General features: G+C 42.0%; 2 protein-coding genes across 3 annotated transcripts; both read right to left on the bottom strand.

Moving 5' to 3' along the window:
- Positions 1-350: 350 nt before the first annotated feature.
- On the bottom strand, positions 351-8,688 carry LOC134089632 (uncharacterized). The gene is made up of 8 exons (XM_062544091.1): positions 8,230-8,688; positions 7,625-8,069; positions 4,322-4,558; positions 3,979-4,112; positions 3,306-3,485; positions 2,820-2,957; positions 2,241-2,448; positions 351-481 (listed from the first exon to the last, which is right to left on the bottom strand). The coding sequence occupies exons 3-8, from the start codon at positions 4,533-4,535 to the stop codon at positions 369-371; spliced, it is 987 nt and encodes a 328-aa protein (XP_062400075.1). The 5' UTR covers positions 4,536-4,558; positions 7,625-8,069; positions 8,230-8,688; the 3' UTR covers positions 351-368.
- Positions 8,689-10,950: 2,262 nt separating this feature from the next.
- On the bottom strand, positions 10,951-15,989 carry LOC134089150 (cytoplasmic tRNA 2-thiolation protein 1). 2 transcript variants are annotated; one of them, XM_062543486.1, is made up of 4 exons: positions 15,731-15,989; positions 13,777-14,292; positions 12,097-12,663; positions 10,951-12,042 (listed from the first exon to the last, which is right to left on the bottom strand). In XM_062543486.1, the coding sequence occupies exons 2-3, from the start codon at positions 14,270-14,272 to the stop codon at positions 12,128-12,130; spliced, it is 1,032 nt and encodes a 343-aa protein (XP_062399470.1). In that variant the 5' UTR covers positions 14,273-14,292; positions 15,731-15,989; the 3' UTR covers positions 10,951-12,042; positions 12,097-12,127. The 2 variants fall into 2 exon arrangements, with proteins under 2 accessions (XP_062399470.1, XP_062399471.1); XM_062543487.1 differs by lacking the exon at positions 10,951-12,042 and having other exon boundaries at positions 12,050-12,663; positions 15,731-15,824; positions 15,923-15,960.
- Positions 15,990-19,532: the final 3,543 nt, after the last annotated feature.

The following is a 19,532-nucleotide window of genomic DNA, read 5'->3' as shown; positions in this document are numbered from 1 at the left end:
GTTACCTCTTCTCATTGAAGCACATTTACATTACAGTTCATAAATGGCATTGGCATAGGTTACAATAGTACAGTATATAGTATACAATATCAGTTCAAAGATTAAAAAAAGATAAAAAATGCAGCACTGCATACAGCGTACAGCAGCTTTATGATAGGCAGTTTGCATACAATTGTAGACTTTTATAGCAACACACACACACACACACACACACACACACACACACACACACACACACACACACACACACACACACACACACACACACACACACACACACACACACACACACACACACACACACAAATTAACCCCCCCCCCCCCCCCCCAAAAAAAAAAAAAAAAAAAAAACTTCAGCAATTCAGGAGTCAGGAATTCTTGGGCCTTTGCCTTTTTTTCCAGCGTAGTTCGGTTAATTTGGCATTGATGGCAACACCAATAGTGGAAGGCACAACGTGAGGCCACTTCTGCAGCGTTGCTCCTGTCAGACAAGAGATTAAGAGAAGCAATAGAAGTTAACTCTTTAACCAGAGCCCATCTCCCAGAGAGCCTGTACACTTCCTGCTCAAACCCCATTGAACTGAATTTGGTTGCAGTTCCACCAGAGTTCCACTGGGGGCGGTCACGGGCAAATGCAAAATAGACTATGGCTAAATTTGTCTCTTCACCTGACAGTCGTCACTTTTTTTTATAAAACTTTTTTTAGAAGTATGGATTGAGCGACTTCATTTTTCTTTACATGCCCTTCTGAATGCATCAGTTAAATTACTAGACAAAAAAATGATATCCTGAGAAAAGTGGATTTGGAGTGGTAGGCCTACAATGAGGGAACTGCAACCAGTGTTTCCTGAGAGTGAAAGTTCTCTCCTCATTAGACATTCTCTGTAGCCTGGGTGTTCCCATACTGCCTTGCGCGGTGATTTCTTTCACGCTGCTAAGGCAGTCTGGAAACTAACGCCCACATTTTCGCCGGATGTTGGCGACCAATCACAGAACAGGGGAGAAAGCAAGGCCATGATGAGCAATGCACAGACACATTTGATAGACATCCGTGGCGCCCAATGAACGGATCTGGGCATTTTTTTCAAATACGAGAAAGTGAACGTCTGGTTGCCAGACCACGTCTCATTTGAGAAGTGGTAGGCGCTAGCCAGGCTACATTCTCTGATAAAAGGCAAACCATTGCTATTGCTAATCAAGGTGGCCCACAATTAATGACATATGAAGTGACACAAAAAATGAACAGCAGCATGGGAGTAGTGGGTGGTCTAGTGATGTAAGGATCTGGGCTTCACCAAAACAAAGTTTATGCAAGTGGTCCTTCACATACATGATGGTGAAAACTTCATGGAAAATGCACGTGAAGTCCAGAAGTGATGACAAAAACTAGGTAGTAACATTACAGAATAGCATGACAGTGGTGTTATAAAATCTAATGGCAGATGGAATAAAAGACCTGTAAAAGCATTCCTTCCTACATGAGCATGGTGGGTGTAGTAGTCAGTAGTGTAGAAGAGTTGGCCATGATGGATGCCAATTTATCCAACATCCTCCTCTCCCCAACCACCTCAACAGGCTCTAGTTGGCAGCCCAGGACAGAGCTGGCCCTTCCACCAGCTTATTTAGCCTCTTCTTGTCCCTCTTGGAGAACCCACAGCCCCAACAGACATAACAAATAACTGATGCAATGACTGTGTCATAAAAAGTCCTTAATAAGGACTTGCATAATTATACGCCAAAAGACCTCAGCACCTCACAAATTGCACTGTATTATCCGCATTCACAATATGTACTGTACGCTCATCAACATTCTGGAACCATTAAAGGTGACCTATGTAAGTTTTTTCAGCTTAATTTGCCTTAACTAATCAGCTTCCGAGTCATTGGAATGGTTATTTGACTTATTTCGGGTTGAATGATGGCTGCCGCGCTTCCCCCTAGCACCTCTGAGTGGAAAAACCACACATGCAAGTTTTGTGCCACCGGGACGCCAGACCTGCATAGTTTCCCTTTAAGTACCATTGGCATTGTTATAATTACATGACTCAATAACCTCCACCATCATGAATAATGTTTGTTTTTTTTTTTTTCAAATCCGATAACATACAGTATGGCATAGTCTACCTCACCGTGTTCACAGAATTCATAGTTTACCCACCTCTTACCACTACATCCCTGATTACGTCTGTCTCAACCATATAGTATTAGCGCAAGATCCACAACTGTACGACTTGACTTACTGTATATTGCTTCAACTTTAGCTTTATCCAGGGCCGGGTAGTGTGGCCCATTCTTGGTTGTTCCCCGGAGGCTACTCCTGAGGAGCACGTCCTTTGGGAAGACTGCCGTTAGGAGTGCCCTCACAAAACAGGACGAGGAGCTGGCATTCTGGGCCATAGCCCAAGACAGCAGGTCAATACATACGTTTGTCCCGGGACAAATTTCCACCTGTTTTTAGAGGAGCTTGTCAATTGTATTATGCAGTAAGTAAGTATGTAAGTAAGTAAGTAAGTACATTTAATTTATATAGCACATTTACATACAGCATAAGTTGACCAAAGTGCTGTAAAGTGAAAGACTAAAAAGACACAAAATAATGCAAAGTAATACAAACAAAAAAAAAACATTTGACCGTAGTCATTTTTAACTAAAAAATGAATAGTGAAAAAGTAACATTCAAGATAGGGCACACAACACAGAAAACACAGTATTATGCAGTGTTACCAAGGGCTGCAATAGACTCATATACAGTAGATATTGATTACCAATGGTTCATTGAAAACGGCAGTCTTCATTGACCACACAAACTAGTACACTACCTGTTTTGTGGACATGGCTTCTGGTGGGGAGGACTGTGTAGTTTGTGATGATCTCTCATCTTCCGAGTTAGAGCTTAAAGATGATGTTGGATCCTGAGCCTTGAGGGCTGTCTTGATGTCCTTGATCATATCTGGTAGCTCTAAAGACAAAGATAAAACAAGATAACATGATAAAGCAATCACTTATACCTATTTTGCTACTCAACTTTGTTCCACGTGTATGGTCATGCAAGGTAATGTATAACTGATAATGTCACCGATGAGTGTTTAAAAAAGCCCTATAATAACCATATTATAGAGCTTGGATAAGTTTAAAGTTTTTTGCTATACACTTAATTATAATGAAAGACCATTAGTGATCAGATCAGTTCCTTAATGTAAAAGTATGAAAAGCAAAAGCAAATACAATGAGAACAATGCAAACCAATTAACAGTGTCATCGCTGATTGCATGATTCACCATAATAGTAAAACAACTGTAGTACACGCCTTTGAAGAGCATTGTTTTTAATTGTTCATTTTCCTTCCTTAGCGTTTGTTTCTCCTCCTCTACTTCCTTTATCTTCCTCAGAAGCTCTGCCGAGGTGGCGGTTGTGGCTCGGTGTTCTTCAACTATCCAGGCCACATTCTGTGGTTCTGTTGGAGTGTGAACCCTTTTCTTTTTGGTCTGAGAAGAAACAAGAAGCAAGTCTAAGATTTTTTTGGAAATCCAGAGTTCTCGCAAGAGCATAATTTGAAATGTGCAAGATACTCTGGCAATGAGCAATGATATACTGTGCTGGTGTGCGGACAACTTTAGATTTTTGTATCTCGAAGATCCTGCACCCAGTCAAAAAAAAACTAAAGATGTGCGTGGGTACTCAACTTTTTATGAAACATGTTTGTGAACATAAGTGCAAAAACAAGCAGGCTACTTGTGTTGTCTTGCCTTGTGCACATTCCTTATACTGTATGCCTGATGAAGATCTGTTAATCAAAATGTTGCCTTATTGTAAATTAAAAAAGTATTTTTGGAGCCAATATACAGAGTGCAGACCATCCCCTTCTCTCTTTCACATGTTTGGTCTGACACCTGTTAAAACAACATGTTTTGGATGTGTGCATCCGTCTAGCTACAAATGCACTACCCTATAGCCACAACAGTGTACAAACAGTCTTACCGGTGCATTGTCAACAGCACTTTCCTCTGAATCAGAATATCTTGCTGGTGACTCTGAGGCCCTTTTCTTGGGTAGTGACTGGTCCTTCTCCAATCGCATTTGTTTAATCTTCTTGCTCGTGTAATATCGGTTATCTGAAAAACAGTTCAGCGTGTGAGGAGAGATTAGAGATTAAGCCCTTTTTCTAAAAAAAAACAAAAAAACCCCCCAAAAAAACGTAATTATTATTGTACATAGCCTATTTTTGTGAATAGTTATACTACTGTCATAACTTCTCCCGGGAATAAAACTTCACAAAACTTTTTGGACTTGACTAAAAAACGCATTAGACAGATCTACTTACTGCTCACAAATTTGATGTAGGCACTGTACACTGGCCAGCCATGTTTAGGTTTTTTCCCCTTTTTCCACTCTACGGCAACCAAGTTCTCGGTGTGTGGGTGTCCATCTTCACTCATCTTGGTGTCATCGTATTGTCGTATCGCATCGGTTCTCACCTCACTATACATCCCAGCATCCTCTCCATTGACCCAGTGCACCACTGCAAACCTTCGCATCTTACCCTGGGAATTAACCCCCCCTCCACACACACACACACACACACACACACACACACACTGTACATATGATACAGTATATCATTCACCCCATGCAGCTCTTACTCTTACCCCCCCCAGAACGAAAAACAATGGCGACATGCTATCCATGTGGGGCTGCATGCCCACAAAGTTTCGGGAGGTTAAACCAGCTCCAGTCATTCATTCAACAAAACCAGTTGCGCACATTGCGCATTCAACCCAAATCCCCCTAAAACAACACACACAACAATTACAAAGATATCACTCAAGAATTCAAGACACTGTGACTAACCAAATGTTCAAGCACTGCAATGCAAACAATACACTGTCCTTTTAGGCAGTGGTAGCTCTTTCGCAAAAATGGACTCGACAGTCCTGTTTTTTCCCTCTTTGTTTAAAAAAAAAAAAAAAAAAAAAAAACTCACCAGCCTGTCCTTTGTTGGCAAACGTCCATCCAGATCATAAATCCCAAATATAACTAAAATAAAAGCAAAATGTCCAAAAAAAGGTCCTGGAAAAGAGGGTCCACAATAGTGCACACACTCGCGTATAGTCCAACTTGACAAAAATAGCCTATCTGTTCGCACTGCCCCTACCCCTGATAGCAGATCATAAGACATCTTGCCTTTTCCACCTACCTTTCCACTCATAAACACCTGTTCAACCATGACATGGCATGAATACCTTGATTTGTGTGGATTAGCTACGAACAAATCCTGTTTTGCCAGCTTTCTACCTTTGCACATTTCACACACAGAGGTCATTCAATGTGCTTTACATAAAATAAAAGGACAGACGGGCTTTAGTCAAAGAATACATGAAAACACACAAGGTAAAACCACTGAACAGTAAAAAACTTCATGTGCAACGTCCACATGCGTGGACAGTAACTTTAACTCTGTTTTCTATTTGTTTATCATGTTGATATACACCAATCCACTTCAGGGCTGTTTTAGTAGGTCCATGGCAATATATTAACAATACAGTATGTATCATCTTATATTTGGAATATTGACTGCTTGATGACATCATCAATTCAACATGAGTGACAGTAATGGCCATGTGCTGAATGCTCCAGGCATATCTGTAAAAAGTTTGTACTCAAGAAGGCAAAATCAGGTAAAAAAAATGTATGGTGTACAAGAGAGCGTGTTGAACAAATATCAAAATTCAAATATGATTTTAACTGCTTTAAATTACAAAGAAAAAAACATTTGGTAAACGTAAGGGATAATGTATAGAACGCCGGTCATTATCGGAAAATAATTCCCGACAGGATGAACTTGCTTCGTCCTGAAGGGAATTGTTTTCCGATAATGACCGGCGTTCATTATCACGCTTATTATACGGCTACTTGCCAAAACGAGAAATGAAACCCATCTCAATGTGTCTTTAGCAATGACTTGGCTACCGTTTTGTGGCTTCCGCCACAAGCAGTAGGGATTTAAAGTCAATACTGTGACTTACTGATAATGACCGACGTTCTATACATTATCGCGCTTATTATACGGCTACTTGCCAAAACGAGAAAAGAAATTCATCTCAATGTGTCTTTAGCAATGACTTGGCTACTGTTTTGTGGCTTCCGCCACAAGCAGTAGGGATTTAAAGTCAATACTGTGACTTACTGGAAGCCAGTAAACGAGGGCATTCCTGAATGCGATTAATGACTTTAAATCACTACTGCTTGTTTAAATCAGTAAATGGAGCCGGACCTTCTCGACCTCTCAGGTCTCAAGAGAAAAACCTGGCAGTAGCCAACTTTTAGATGATATCAAAGACCAAACTGGTCGGTCAGAGGTACTGTTGCCAGAGTAAACGAGGGCGGATCAAGCTATTCCAGATGGAGTACTGTAGGGAAAAGAAATTGAGCGAAGTACATAGGCGGAGCCAGGCTATGACAGGCTATGACTCATTAATACTATGGATGAAGACTAAGGCAAGACATACAGTATGTGATTGATTGTACATGAATACTATATGTTTTCTACATGTAGTTTTAGAGCCATATATGGTCCGTGCATTATACTATTAGGACAGAAGAGAATCATTTTGCCTCTTTTGCATTGTTGCCTATCCTCCTGGGGTCACATTGCTCTTCAAAAACGGCTCTTTCTTGATTGGAACTAAAATCGATAAACCATATTCATCTAAGGAATCCTGCATTTGCTTCATTCATTTAACCATTTATAGGACATACAGTAGGTGGGGACATTCATTTTGGAGCAATTTTCAGTGAGATCTAAATAGGTGTAAAAAAGTTGCTCGTCTGCCACATTAGCATCTGGCTTGTGCAGTGTGAGATCTGACAATTGTGTGATCTTGTTGATGATCTATCTAGCCTCGGCTACTACTAAAGTTCCTTTAGCCTTTGGAATTGAAATAGCCCCACATCATCACATACCCTCACCATAGCTAGAGATTGGCATGGTGCTTTTTCCAGCCTATTAGCCTGATTTGCATTGAGCTCAATGCGCATCAAACAGGCAAAACAACTGTTTTGTGAACTTTATTCAATCAATATAGCCAGTGATTTCGGCGAAAAGTGTGGTTAATTACAGCTATAGCAAATTTGGGAAAGATAGGGAAAGATGGAGACAGCAGTTTTCTCCATGTTCAATGACCCCAGAGGACAGCCCAACAACTCTCTCTCTCTCTCTCAAAAAAAGAACACTTGAAACACACCAAAAACACATACTGTAAGCACCCTTATACAGGTACCAAACTAGCTTTTTATATCCAGGGAACCGGGAAATCGTGGGTGAGGGACGTGTAGCCTAATGGTGATTTTAAACAAACCAAAACACGCAAAACTTGTGTTTTCGTCACAACTTTCGTTGTTTGAAGCAATGTGGCATTTGTCCTAGCCTATAGGCTTAATACTTATTTCTCACGTTATCCAACCGGCACAAGATAATCCAATCACCCAATAGGATACGTGACCAGCACCAGTTGTGTTTTGTTTATATTTTTGCTCTGTAAGCCTAGGCTCCATAGCCTTAACTTTAGTGAACCATACCGTGACATTGTTTTCTAGCCAACCGATAAGTGACTAAAATAAGACTCACCTCTGAGAAGAGATGGATGGTCTACTGTGCTCGAAGGCTATTGCGCTTTCGCTGCCGACTGACACCTGACCAAACAGACCCGTGACGTTACCCAAACTGCGAGTAGGGTGCGCCTGCAGGTGTACGGCCATATCACTGTACCATCAGGTTACTCCACAAAGAGAGAGCATTACCCTCTGTGTGTATTAGGCTATTCAAGTTGGCCTATAATAACTTCCAAACTCTGTCATGTTCACTTGCGTGTACAACTAATTTGGTCTCTGCATTTATCCCCTCCGTGAATTAGTCAACACACACAGCACACAATGAGGTGAGGTGAAGCACACACAAACCTGTTACAGCGGCGCTCGGGGAGCAGTGAGGGGTTTACAGTAAGTGCCTTCAAAGATACTTCAGCCGTGAATGTGAGCATGGGACAGCATCCTTTGCTGTCTGCATGACAGTTCTGTTCCATACACAAAACATATATTTCTGCATATTTTTGGTCGGTATGCCCATACAACAAAACATTTATTTAAAACGTTTCACAAAATATTTTGAAATAAAAGTAAAACAAATAAAATAAATCTGTATGGGCTATAAAGTAAACATAATCACGTAATCACCTTAATGGAGAACTTTAATGCACACCTTCTGTTTAAGCAGGAGTGTGCAGCAGCTGCAAAAGTTGCAGGCTAGGTTGCTTCCTTTTACTATGCTGGTCTTCAACACACAGTGTTAAGCTATTTCTCAATAGCTGACCACCGACAGAACCAAAGCACAAACCCTAACCACATGCCTACTGGATGTCACGTCAATAAAAGAGAAAAACTGTAGAATTAAAACCCTGACTGGTGTTTACACCAGCACCTGCACTGGTATTAAGCCAGCCACCTATACCCATCCCTCAAAACTCCTTTTCAACCATGACCATTGCATGACTCAGTTTCAACTGTAAATGGGCGTGGGATAGTTATTCCACAGGTGTACACAATCAAACACCTAGATTATCAATGCAGACTGCATGGTGCTTGATTAATACACCTGGGGAGAGGGACCTGAGGAAACCCATGAATATGAACAAAGCCTGGTTTACCTGTTTTCTAACTTTGCATTTAAATGACGTGTTGGCATTGGAATGGTGATACAACTACACATTACCCTCTGTGTGTATTAGGCTATTCAAGTTGGCCTATAATAACTTCCAAACTCTGTCATGTTCACTTGCGTGTACAACTAATTTGGTCTCTGCATTTATCCCCTCCGTGAATTAGTCAACACACACAGCACACAATGAGGTGAGGTGAAGCACACACAAACCTGTTACAGCGGCGCTCGGGGAGCAGTGAGGGGTTTACAGTAAGTGCCTTCAAAGATACTTCAGCCGTGAATGTGAGCATGGGACAGCATCCTTTGCTGTCTGCATGACAGTTCTGTTCCATACACAAAACATATATTTCTGCATATTTTTGGTCGGTATGCCCATACAACAAAACATTTATTTAAAACGTTTCACAAAATATTTTGAAATAAAAGTAAAACAAATAAAATAAATCTGTATGGGCTATAAAGTAAACATAATCACGTAATCACCTTAATGGAGAACTTTAATGCACACCTTCTGTTTAAGCAGGAGTGTGCAGCAGCTGCAAAAGTTGCAGGCTAGGTTGCTTCCTTTTACTATGCTGGTCTTCAACACACAGTGTTAAGCTATTTCTCAATAGCTGACCACCGACAGAACCAAAGCACAAACCCTAACCACATGCCTACTGGATGTCACGTCAATAAAAGAGAAAAACTGTAGAATTAAAACCCTGACTGGTGTTTACACCAGCACCTGCACTGGTATTAAGCCAGCCACCTATACCCATCCCTCAAAACTCCTTTTCAACCATGACCATTGCATGACTCAGTTTCAACTGTAAATGGGCGTGGGATAGTTATTCCACAGGTGTACACAATCAAACACCTAGATTATCAATGCAGACTGCATGGTGCTTGATTAATACACCTGGGGAGAGGGACCTGAGGAAACCCATGAATATGAACAAAGCCTGGTTTACCTGTTTTCTAACTTTGCATTTAAATGACGTGTTGGCATTGGAATGGTGATACAACATATTGATCATATATAAATATTGGGGTGACTATAACCATATCACATTTCCATACCTAATCTCTAGTGGCTGGTGAAAAATGATTTGTTTTACAACTTTTTACATTACTACCCAACTTTTTCACAGAAATGTCTGTATGCGACTTACTTTTTACATTTTCAGAACTCTCTTAAAAACTGTTGTTTCTTTTGTGTTAATGCATAGCAGTAACTCTTTGAAGTATGTGATTTGTGAGTAGTCGTGATTTATGTGTGTTTAGTGACTACACTCTTCCAGTGTCTATGCATGTTGTTATTATTGCGCTTTTATCTTTATGTACTGTACTTGTCACTGTACTTGTTGTATTGTTGTCTTATTGTACATTGTACTGTACTGTACTGTCATTGTCTTCTTGCCGTTCCGTGGCTGAGTGTTGCCCAAGGTAGCCAACTAGGGGATTAATAAAGTTATCTATGTAACTTCACTGACATACCTGGGAAAGTTAAAGCAACAGGAAGTTTTAGGAATTCCGCTTTGCATCAATTTTAAACACTACTGCGTAGTACCATGTAGCACTAAAAGGGTTCCCAATTCCTCTAAAACTGACAAAAAGGGTCATATGACCACAGATATCACATTGCAATACCAGGTTGTCAAAGCCCACATTAGCAATGCCAGACTGAATTCTCCATATTGTGAGACAGTGTTAGCCTAGAAATCTAGACGCCCCTAGCAGCAGCAAATGTAATTTGGCTGGCGGGGCAGTCTAGGCACGATCCATTGAGCCAGGGAGCTGAGAACCCTCAGCACCAGCGTTCCAATCACAGCGTGTATAGAGTCGGTGGGTGGGCTTAACATAATGGTGACTGACATGCGACCAGAAGTTGTGACGGTAACGCATCCTGTTATTTGAAAACAAGAAGATGATTCCTTTAGCGTTATCCTATTACGTGGAGAGGGAAGGTTACGCATCCTGCTACTTGAAAACAAGATGATTCGTTTAGCGTTATCCTATTGCGGGGAGGGAATTTGAAAGACAACTGTTTATCCCACCCCTCCGATTGCGCCCTGTCTACAGTGAGTGTCCAGACCCTACATCTTGACGTGGGTCTGGCTCGTCAGGCTAAGACAGTGTAGCATCAAAATGAGTTTGAAGCTGTTCATTAAAGGTAAAAGAACTACGTTGAGTTGCCTTAACTGAAATTAAGTGGTAAACATTCGGCCATTTAGCTAAACAGAGACAGTACCACATGGTTTATTAAGAGTTTATTGGGATATGCCAAATCAACATAAGTGGCTCGACACACTTCCTCACACAAGCCCACACACCCTCAGACACAGCCATGGACACAGACAAGCTTGAAGGTCGGACTCGGGGCAAAGCGACCGGGACCTCTGAGGTATTCTAAGCATGAGTCTTGAGAGGGTTAGAGGTAGATCTAATAAAGGAGCCCTATGGCACCACTCTCCTGGCGAAACAAAGCCACACAGCTCTTAATATTCAGCTTGCCAAGGTTCATCACTAAACCACACACTTTGAAAACCCTCCTGAAATAATTCAGCAGCTGACAAGAGACTGGACCATTTTCTGATGGAGCAGGACTATGCTGGCCAATAAAAGGTCATGTAGTCCAGTTCATAAGAACAACATGAAAACACAGACCAAACGAATCATCAGGGGAGAGGTACAGTAGGTGTGATAATTATAAACACTGGAGGGCTGAGATTATTGAGATATGGAAAGGGAAAATAAAATAAAATAAAATTAGTCAAAACACAATCAGGTGTCTCAAGCATATTTTTAGTGCATAATAAAAACTGTGTCAGAAATGGGAAAGACTAACAGACCATGTGTCATGCATAAAACAACAAAATCCTAAATAATAAAACATCTCTGAAAATAACCATTGTGATATGTCAAATAAAAAAAATAAGACCTGGTGGTCTTGATGTCTCCTTAAAGCTAATACTTCATATTAGCAGCAGTTTCACCTGAACCAGTGTCTCATTGAATAAATTTCACCAGTTTCACACCAGCAATGGCAAGGCCTACTCTAAAAGAACCGGCATATGGGTTGGTCTAAATTAGCGTGACATGAGTGTTTTACACCAGTGTCTCCCAGCTCTTGAACGCCATGCTCGTTTGTCAACGTGAGGTTTAGACCAAATGGTAGACTTGACTTAGACCTGTGCCAGTGGCTAAACGACCAGCAGGGCTTTGGCTTTGAGACCAGTACTTGGTTCGGTCCAGGCTGGGCTGAGTGACCAGCAGCGCTTTTAAGTTTGAGACTAGTACTTGGTTCGGTCCGGGCTGAGCAACCAGCAGGGCTTTTGAGTTTGAGCCTAGTACTTGGTTCGGGCCGGGCTGAGCAACCAGCAGGGCTTTTGAGTTTGAGCCTAGTACTTGGTTCGGTCCGAAATCCCCGGCTCAAAAATCGACGGGCCGCAGCTTGCGCTCCTCCCGCTCGGTGAGCGGCTCCTGCGCCAGGATCTTGCCGTGGAGCCGGTGGTGTTTGCCGATGCCGAGGCGCGGCAGGCCGCGGTTGAGCCCCTCCAGCAGCACGCAGGCCTTGCAGAGCGCCTGGCTGGAGATGTACCCGCAGCGGCCGCAGGTGCCCTGCACGGGCATGCGCACGCCCTCGCGCACCGACAGGTGCTCGCCCGAGTGGACCACGTCCATGATGGCGCTGGGCCGCACCGCCTCCAGGTCCTTGAGGAAGGTGCGCGCGTGTCCGCGGTAGGCGTTGGGCGAGTAGATGCACTCGGTGGAGAAGTAGTCCAGCTTCTTGAAGTAGGCGTAGAGCACGATCTCCTTCTCGTAGGCGTACTTGAGCGGCTTGCAGCGCGGGATCACACCGTCGCCCTCGCTCGCCGTGCTGATGGCCGTGCAGCGCCGCAGACGGGCGATGTCGCCGCGCAGCACGTTCATCAGAACCGTCTCCGCCACGTCGTCCGCGTTGTGACCTAACAGGAGAGTAGAGGGCGGGAAAACACACATCATCAGCGCACGACACTACCAAACAAGACACCAGTTCGCCTATTCGCCTTATTCAGGCGACGGCCATTTTGTAAACCAAAACGAGGCTACAGGGTACACTGAGCGCATTTACATGCACACTAAAAAAACATTATTGGTTACTCAAGTGCTCATGAAAACGGAATAAACATATTCATAATTCATCGGTTTATGAAAAATCCGTTGAACACACCTAGGTTTCTGTCAATATTCCGATTTCTTCGAGACATGTATACACCTTAAACGGATTATTTCAGTTACCTGATCATTGCCAGAAATGGTTTCTTTAGTGTGCATGTAAACGCACTCATTGACTTTATCATTAATTAATTTTTGCCGCCAAACGCACACCAAACACGAGGTACTGGCAACTTAGGAGTAAAATATAGTGAAAGGAGATTTCAAAGATTTCAAAATGGCCAGGCTGTTCTAAGAGACGGGGGTTCTCGAAGTTCTGAGTTCATGAATGAAACACAAAATCTCAGATAAAATCTGACCAGACCAAAGTACCAAACACAGCTGCGTACCATTCACACACACCAGCTAACTTTTAAAAGCTCATCTTCCCATGTGCAAACTACAGTGCTGCCAAATGGACAAATTTCAACATTACAGGTGCACAGAATTTTCAGTCAATCACATACAAAAAACATTAAAGCACAAACAAAATATAATTATTTGTGATTAAGTTACAAACATTTACACAAATCTTTTAGCAAAAACCCAATTTTTTAAAAAATCAGCAGCATGTACATTAAAACTCCAAGGTGGTCCTTTACAGGGGAGTATTCCAAGTCTGTGGTTTAGTGAAACTGGGTAAGCCATAGGGCTCTTGTTGTAGGAGGTTTACCACTTTCTCTTGAGTTAACTTACCCAAGTTTGTCATGAAACCATCTACTTAGAACATGCCCCCAGGTGCTGTGTGGTCCCTCTTCAGAGAACATCTCCTCTCATAGCACTACTTGCTTAAAAGCTTAAATGTTCTATCATGTTGTAAGTCGCTTTGGTTAAAAAGCGTCAGCCAAATGTAATGTAATGTAATGTAATGTAATGTCTCGTACCTGTGCAGATCTTGTCCACCTTCAGCATCATGGCTCCTCTGTCCAGCGCCTGCCTTCTGAACACCCCGCAGAACGTGCAGTTGTTTTTGAGTCCCACCTGCTTGACGATGGCGTCCATGGTCCAGCCGTAGAGCTCCTCGTAGGACACGATCTTTAGCGGCAGGTCGTACTGCTGCTGGTTCCTCTTCACCGTCTCCAGAGAGTCGTCGCGGTAACCCGTGATGCCCTCGTCCACAGACAACAGGAGGAGGGTGAGGCCGTAGTCGTAGCGCTCGTTAAGAACCTTCATCACGTGGGCCAGCACTGTGGAGTCCTTTCCGCCCGACGCTCCAATGCCCACCGTCTCGCCGCGGCTAAAGAGGCGCGCAGACATGATGGTGTGGTGCACCTCCTCTTCAAATGCCCAGAAGAAGCATTCTTTGCAGACAGAGTGCCCGGTTTTCGGACGCTTCAGCGCCGCTCTCCTGCTTTCACAGCTGCTGCAGAATACTGGCATCGTGGCTTAACAGGTAGTTCCTACAAGACAACCGAATGTGGTGTTACGGACCTTCTGGGACTTGCATCATGCAAACCGGTAAAATTTTCCTTGGTCACTGTTAGTCTTTGATTACGGCTCCCACTGACTCCCAATCATCAAATAAAAACATACTTTGAAAATGTGCTCAAACTAATGCCATTGGCAGCCGTGCAGCCGTGGCCTACTGGTTAGATCTTCAAGCTCGGTGGCACACAAGTGTAGCATTTCCACTCACAGGCGATAGGGGGAAGTGAGACAGCCATCATTCAATCAAAAGTAAGTCAAATAACCATTTCAAAGACTTCGAAGCTGATCAGTTAAGGCAAATTAAGCTAAACAACTTGCATAGTTCACCTTTAATGTTAAATGTCTTAAAAAGCAGTAAGGCATTTACATGACATTTTTCATGACCACCAGATAGCGCCATTTCACTGAACTGCGGGCCTACTTAGGCCCAAAAGGTCAGAGCCGTATATACAGTAATTTCCCGCATATAAGCCGCATCGTGTATAAGCCACAGGACAGTGTTTTATGCAAGTTAAAAAAAACAAAACCATATTAACTGCCCCCCTGTGTTAACCTCATAGCTGAAGAAATTTAGCAAAATCAATGTATAAGCCACGGCTAATAGTCAGCAAATTACGGTACTGTAGATGTAGTGCAATGGCGCCATCTAGTGGTCTTTAAATATTGAACACCACTGAACGACGGTAACAAACTCTAAAAATGTCTATTGCCCTCACGAATTTATGCTATCCTCACTATACAAATCTTGTACAAGATTTAGTCTATTACTTTACTGAAATGGTTGCTATCAAAATGCAACGGCGTTAGTTTGAACACATTTTCGAAACATGTTTTTTCTTTTTAATGAGCGGTCAAAGGCACCGTAAATCTCAGACTAGCGTTGACCCACGAATATTTTACTGGCTGTCGCGACATCAAAATGCGTTATACCGGTGATAAACATTTCACAGGCAGTTACTTTTACCCATAGATATTGACTTTTACTTTAACGTTATTGATTGCAGATGTTAGTAGCATCATGTTACTCCAATTCGACAAATGGTAACGTAAACCACACGTAACTTTACACTGAACCAGGACCAACTCTTGTTAATGAATCGGGATCTGTAATTTACGACTATGTTTTTTGTGTGTGTAGCCTACACGTGTGTTCATGACCAACGCATGAATGGAACTTCGTAAATTACTACATGTTACTTTGGCTAAGTTAACGTATTTTTCTAAATGGGATAACGTTAGCTAAATGTTATAGCTGCTAGGCTAAATATAGTTAGGTAGATTCAGTCTAGACGTGTAGGCTACTGATATACAACTTAACAAACCCAACTCTTCTCATGGCTTCATCTCTGTTTTTATAACATTCTGGCAATTAATATCAATAAAGAACAATCTAGCTACTGACAAACTTACCGTAACCGTTGTACAGTTTAACAAAGCGTTATCCGTTTAGCTATAGGCCTATTCACCAGCCGTTGATTAATTAGTAACATTTAAACGCTGACAGCTGGGAAAACAGGAGGTAATGTACTTATGGACTGGACTGCATGGATCATATCTTTAAAAAATATATTTGCAGAAATGCATGGCAAACTTATCTTTTACCGTCTATGATGGTGTGGACGGTGTGACATTACTTGTTCTACACATAGGTTCTACATCCATATCTGTTTCCTCATGTGTTGTTTCTGCACGTTGCCCTCTGGTGTTGTGGAGGTGAATCTGTGCTCTACGGTGGCCCTGAAGTGCAAAACACAACGGCAAGTCACACAACATAACACAAAATGAGACAACACAACACAAAAAAAGACAACACAAGGACAATCATAGACAGTAAAAGATATGGACAGAGCTATCACGTAGACGGCAGCAGAGACCGAGGAAGCAAATTTCAACGTTTTTTTTAGGTCTTCTTATTCCGTCATAGGTCTCCTGCGCAGGCTCAGATGTCGTACATGTGACGTAGGCACGTAGTCTGACCGAGTCTGACCAGAGAATGGCCCTTTCCGAAACCAGCCCCTAAACCCTAACACTACACTCTTCCACTTCGTTTGCGCGTTCACGCGAGGGTCCGCCACATTAAGTATCATCCGAAACGAATTTTGAGTCGAGTGAAGTGCCTAGGGAGAGGGGCTACCACGCCCCCAGGAGCAAGTCAGCATCGATGCTGACTTGACACGCAGGTGCAACCGTTTTCAAGCGTTCGTGCAGCTCGTGTATCTCCCTGCCAGTTGTTTTTTGGTCCGTATGACGGCATTTACAGACAAAAGCGTGATTTAAGCTACATTGTAACAACTCATGTTCAGTTTGATACTCAGTAAAATGTGCAAGATCGTACAGAAGTAGGCTGTAATATTTGAACACATGTGCAGGTCGCATTTACAGCACTTTTATAATTTGATGTTAAATAAAGCATAAAATCCAACTCCTCACTCATAGTAATGAAAGGAGAGAAGAGGGATGTATATCCTAATACATAGGGGTGTCCAGAACATCTTAATTGGCGATTTAATATATATTGCCTTCATAATTTCTATGAAAACAAATATGACGTCAACTTCCTTCTCCCTTCAAGCGCATCCGAAATGTAGCGCTGTTTTAACCCCCTAACCCTTCAAATGCGAGTGTTCTCCGCACCCACGAGTTGACTTGAAAACGAAGTTCACTCGCTAACCGAGTCGAAGTGAGTAGGGATCCGTTTCGGAAAGGGCCACTGTCTAATAAGGGGAGAACTGCCACTGTCGTTATACTTCCGGTTTTGAAATGGTTGCAGTTCCACGCTGGTTCCATTAGAGGCGCTACATTTGGAGTGCAGAATGCATGGCGGTCTATGGAGCAATACCCCTCAAAATCCGCTTTTCTCAAAATATAATTTTTTGTCAATGAATTTGAATGTTGTTTTCGAAAGGGGATGCAAAGAAATTACGTATTGCGTGGTGTTTGATTTTTTAGAGTCACTTGTTTGCTTTAAAACGTCTTTTAAAATGTAAATGACGTCATACACTCAAGCTTCATTAGCAGAATGCTAGCGTGGTATGGGCAACAACAACTCAACCTGTAAGAAATCGGAAGGACATAAGTACTCGTTCATTCAACTTTTGACCTATAACCTATGTTGAACTTGCAAAAACTACAATCAAATCTGAGATCTCTCAACGACAATTGGGTGAAAGAGCCAACTTTAGCCGTCTAGCTCCATAGGCTCCCATTCATTCTGCACTCAGGCGACCGTCCCCAGTGGAATTTTGGTGGAACTGCAACCAAAAGTCGTTACAATGGGACTTAATAGCGAGTGGCAAGGCTCTCCGTAGACGGGCTCTGGTCTGACCTATGGCGACGCTTTACTCTCGCTGGACGCATGCGCCTTTAACACTTTAGCATTGACTTTCGAAAAACGTTAATTACTCCGCCGATAAGACAGTTACGAGATTGTTATGTCAATTTCACAATGTAGTATGTACCCCGACAATACCCCGACGTTATTTGATGTCAAAGTGGCGCTTACGCCCCATAGGATTCAATGGAATGGCCAGCTAGCCACGGTCTTCTCGTTAGCATGGCGGCCACCATACTGTCTACACTCTCAGAACGTTCACTGCCCCCCTCTGGTGTTGTGGAGGTGAATCTGTGCTCTACGGTGGCCCTGAAGTGCAAAACACAACGGCAAGTCACACAACATAACACAAAATGAGACAACACAACACAAAAAAAGACAACACAAGGACAATAGGCTCGTTCGACTTATGGAAAATCTGCGCAGATCTGACTTGATGTGATGCATGCTGGGTTGAACACAATAGACCTCTGAAGTTCGCCTACAAAAAGGATCCAAAGCTGCCATCTTTGCCCATATAAGGACTTTATATGGGCAAAGATATATAGGAGTTAATTGAAGCTAACTGCCTATGGCAAGTTGCATGGTAAGTTAGCTCTGGGGTAGCAAAGATCAAAGTGTGCCATCTTCACCTATCGAAGATCACAGTATCCACTAGACGGCAGGACAAAACTGTGTAGTGAAAAACGTCTGCATTTCCAATGTCATCATCCCCGCGAGAGTTTAACAGGTCACTGATTCTTGAGAATTTGCCTAAAACAGGCTTTAATTTTGAAAAAAAAAAGTTAGTTAAATTACAAAATCTGAAGGTATGTCATTATAGACCAAGGTCTTAACTGTTCAGCAATGTACCGGTGCAACCTCCCCTTTTTGTATTTTTTTCATAAAATAGGCATTTTTCCAGTACTTAAACAGCATTTTTTTAGGCCTAAATAGAAAAAGTATGCTTTTTTAATCCAACAACCATATTTTTGAATTAAAACAGACTATTACTTTAATAACTACACCACTGAAGAAACATATTGTAAGCATATTTATTTAAAACAAATGAAAAATGAATCTGACGGTGTGACACTAATCTGACGGTGTTGACAGTGGTTTCATTACAACATAAAATTCCAAAATGAATACCACTCAAGTCTTGCTTGACAACTTTATTTAACTTTTTGGTCCAAAAAGCCTCCGTTGAGGACCATTTGGAGGCTTTTTTCAGCACCGTTAAGCAGAAAACCTGACGGAGGGTGACATCTGACGGTGGTGACAAAAATCTACTCTTTCACATGATATGCATGAATTGTTCACATTATCCACCCTGTTTGCATCCTATTGCTGGCTACTTCAAACCTCTTCTTAAAAAATATACATTTATTTTATAATCTAATCTAATATTTTGTATACAAAAGAGACGGTGTTGACATGTTATGGTTGTGACAGTAGCAGTGTCCAAAAATATGAACAACTTTAAGAGAAAATAGCAAACTAATGGGAGCTTGAGTGATCTTAAAGCATGCAGTACGGCTGAAGGTTTGAAAATGAGGTCCTCAAGCATGTAGTTGACCTTATAGTTGCCTGATTTTATTGCCTTTTACAAATATCTGACGGTGGTGACGAAAATGTGGGACACATTTTGAGCAGCCACAAAATAATAATAAATATTGCTCAAAATGTACTGTTTGGAGTTTCTAATACATAATACAATGTACTCTTTCATGTGGTAAAGATATCATTCAATTAAATGATTGCTTTTAGTGTTTTTAATCAAGTCAAAATGATGATCTCCTATTCGAGGACAACTGATTTTGTAGGGTATGGGCCAGCATATAATCATTAAATTAATACAAAAATAAAATAAAACTTTAAAAGAACCTCACATTTGTGCAA

This window comes from Sardina pilchardus, chromosome 8 (assembly GCF_963854185.1).
Source record: "Sardina pilchardus chromosome 8, fSarPil1.1, whole genome shotgun sequence".
In the NCBI taxonomy this organism is placed as follows: Eukaryota; Metazoa; Chordata; class Actinopteri; order Clupeiformes; family Clupeidae; genus Sardina; species Sardina pilchardus.
This window is presented reverse-complemented; position numbering and strand designations above follow the sequence as displayed.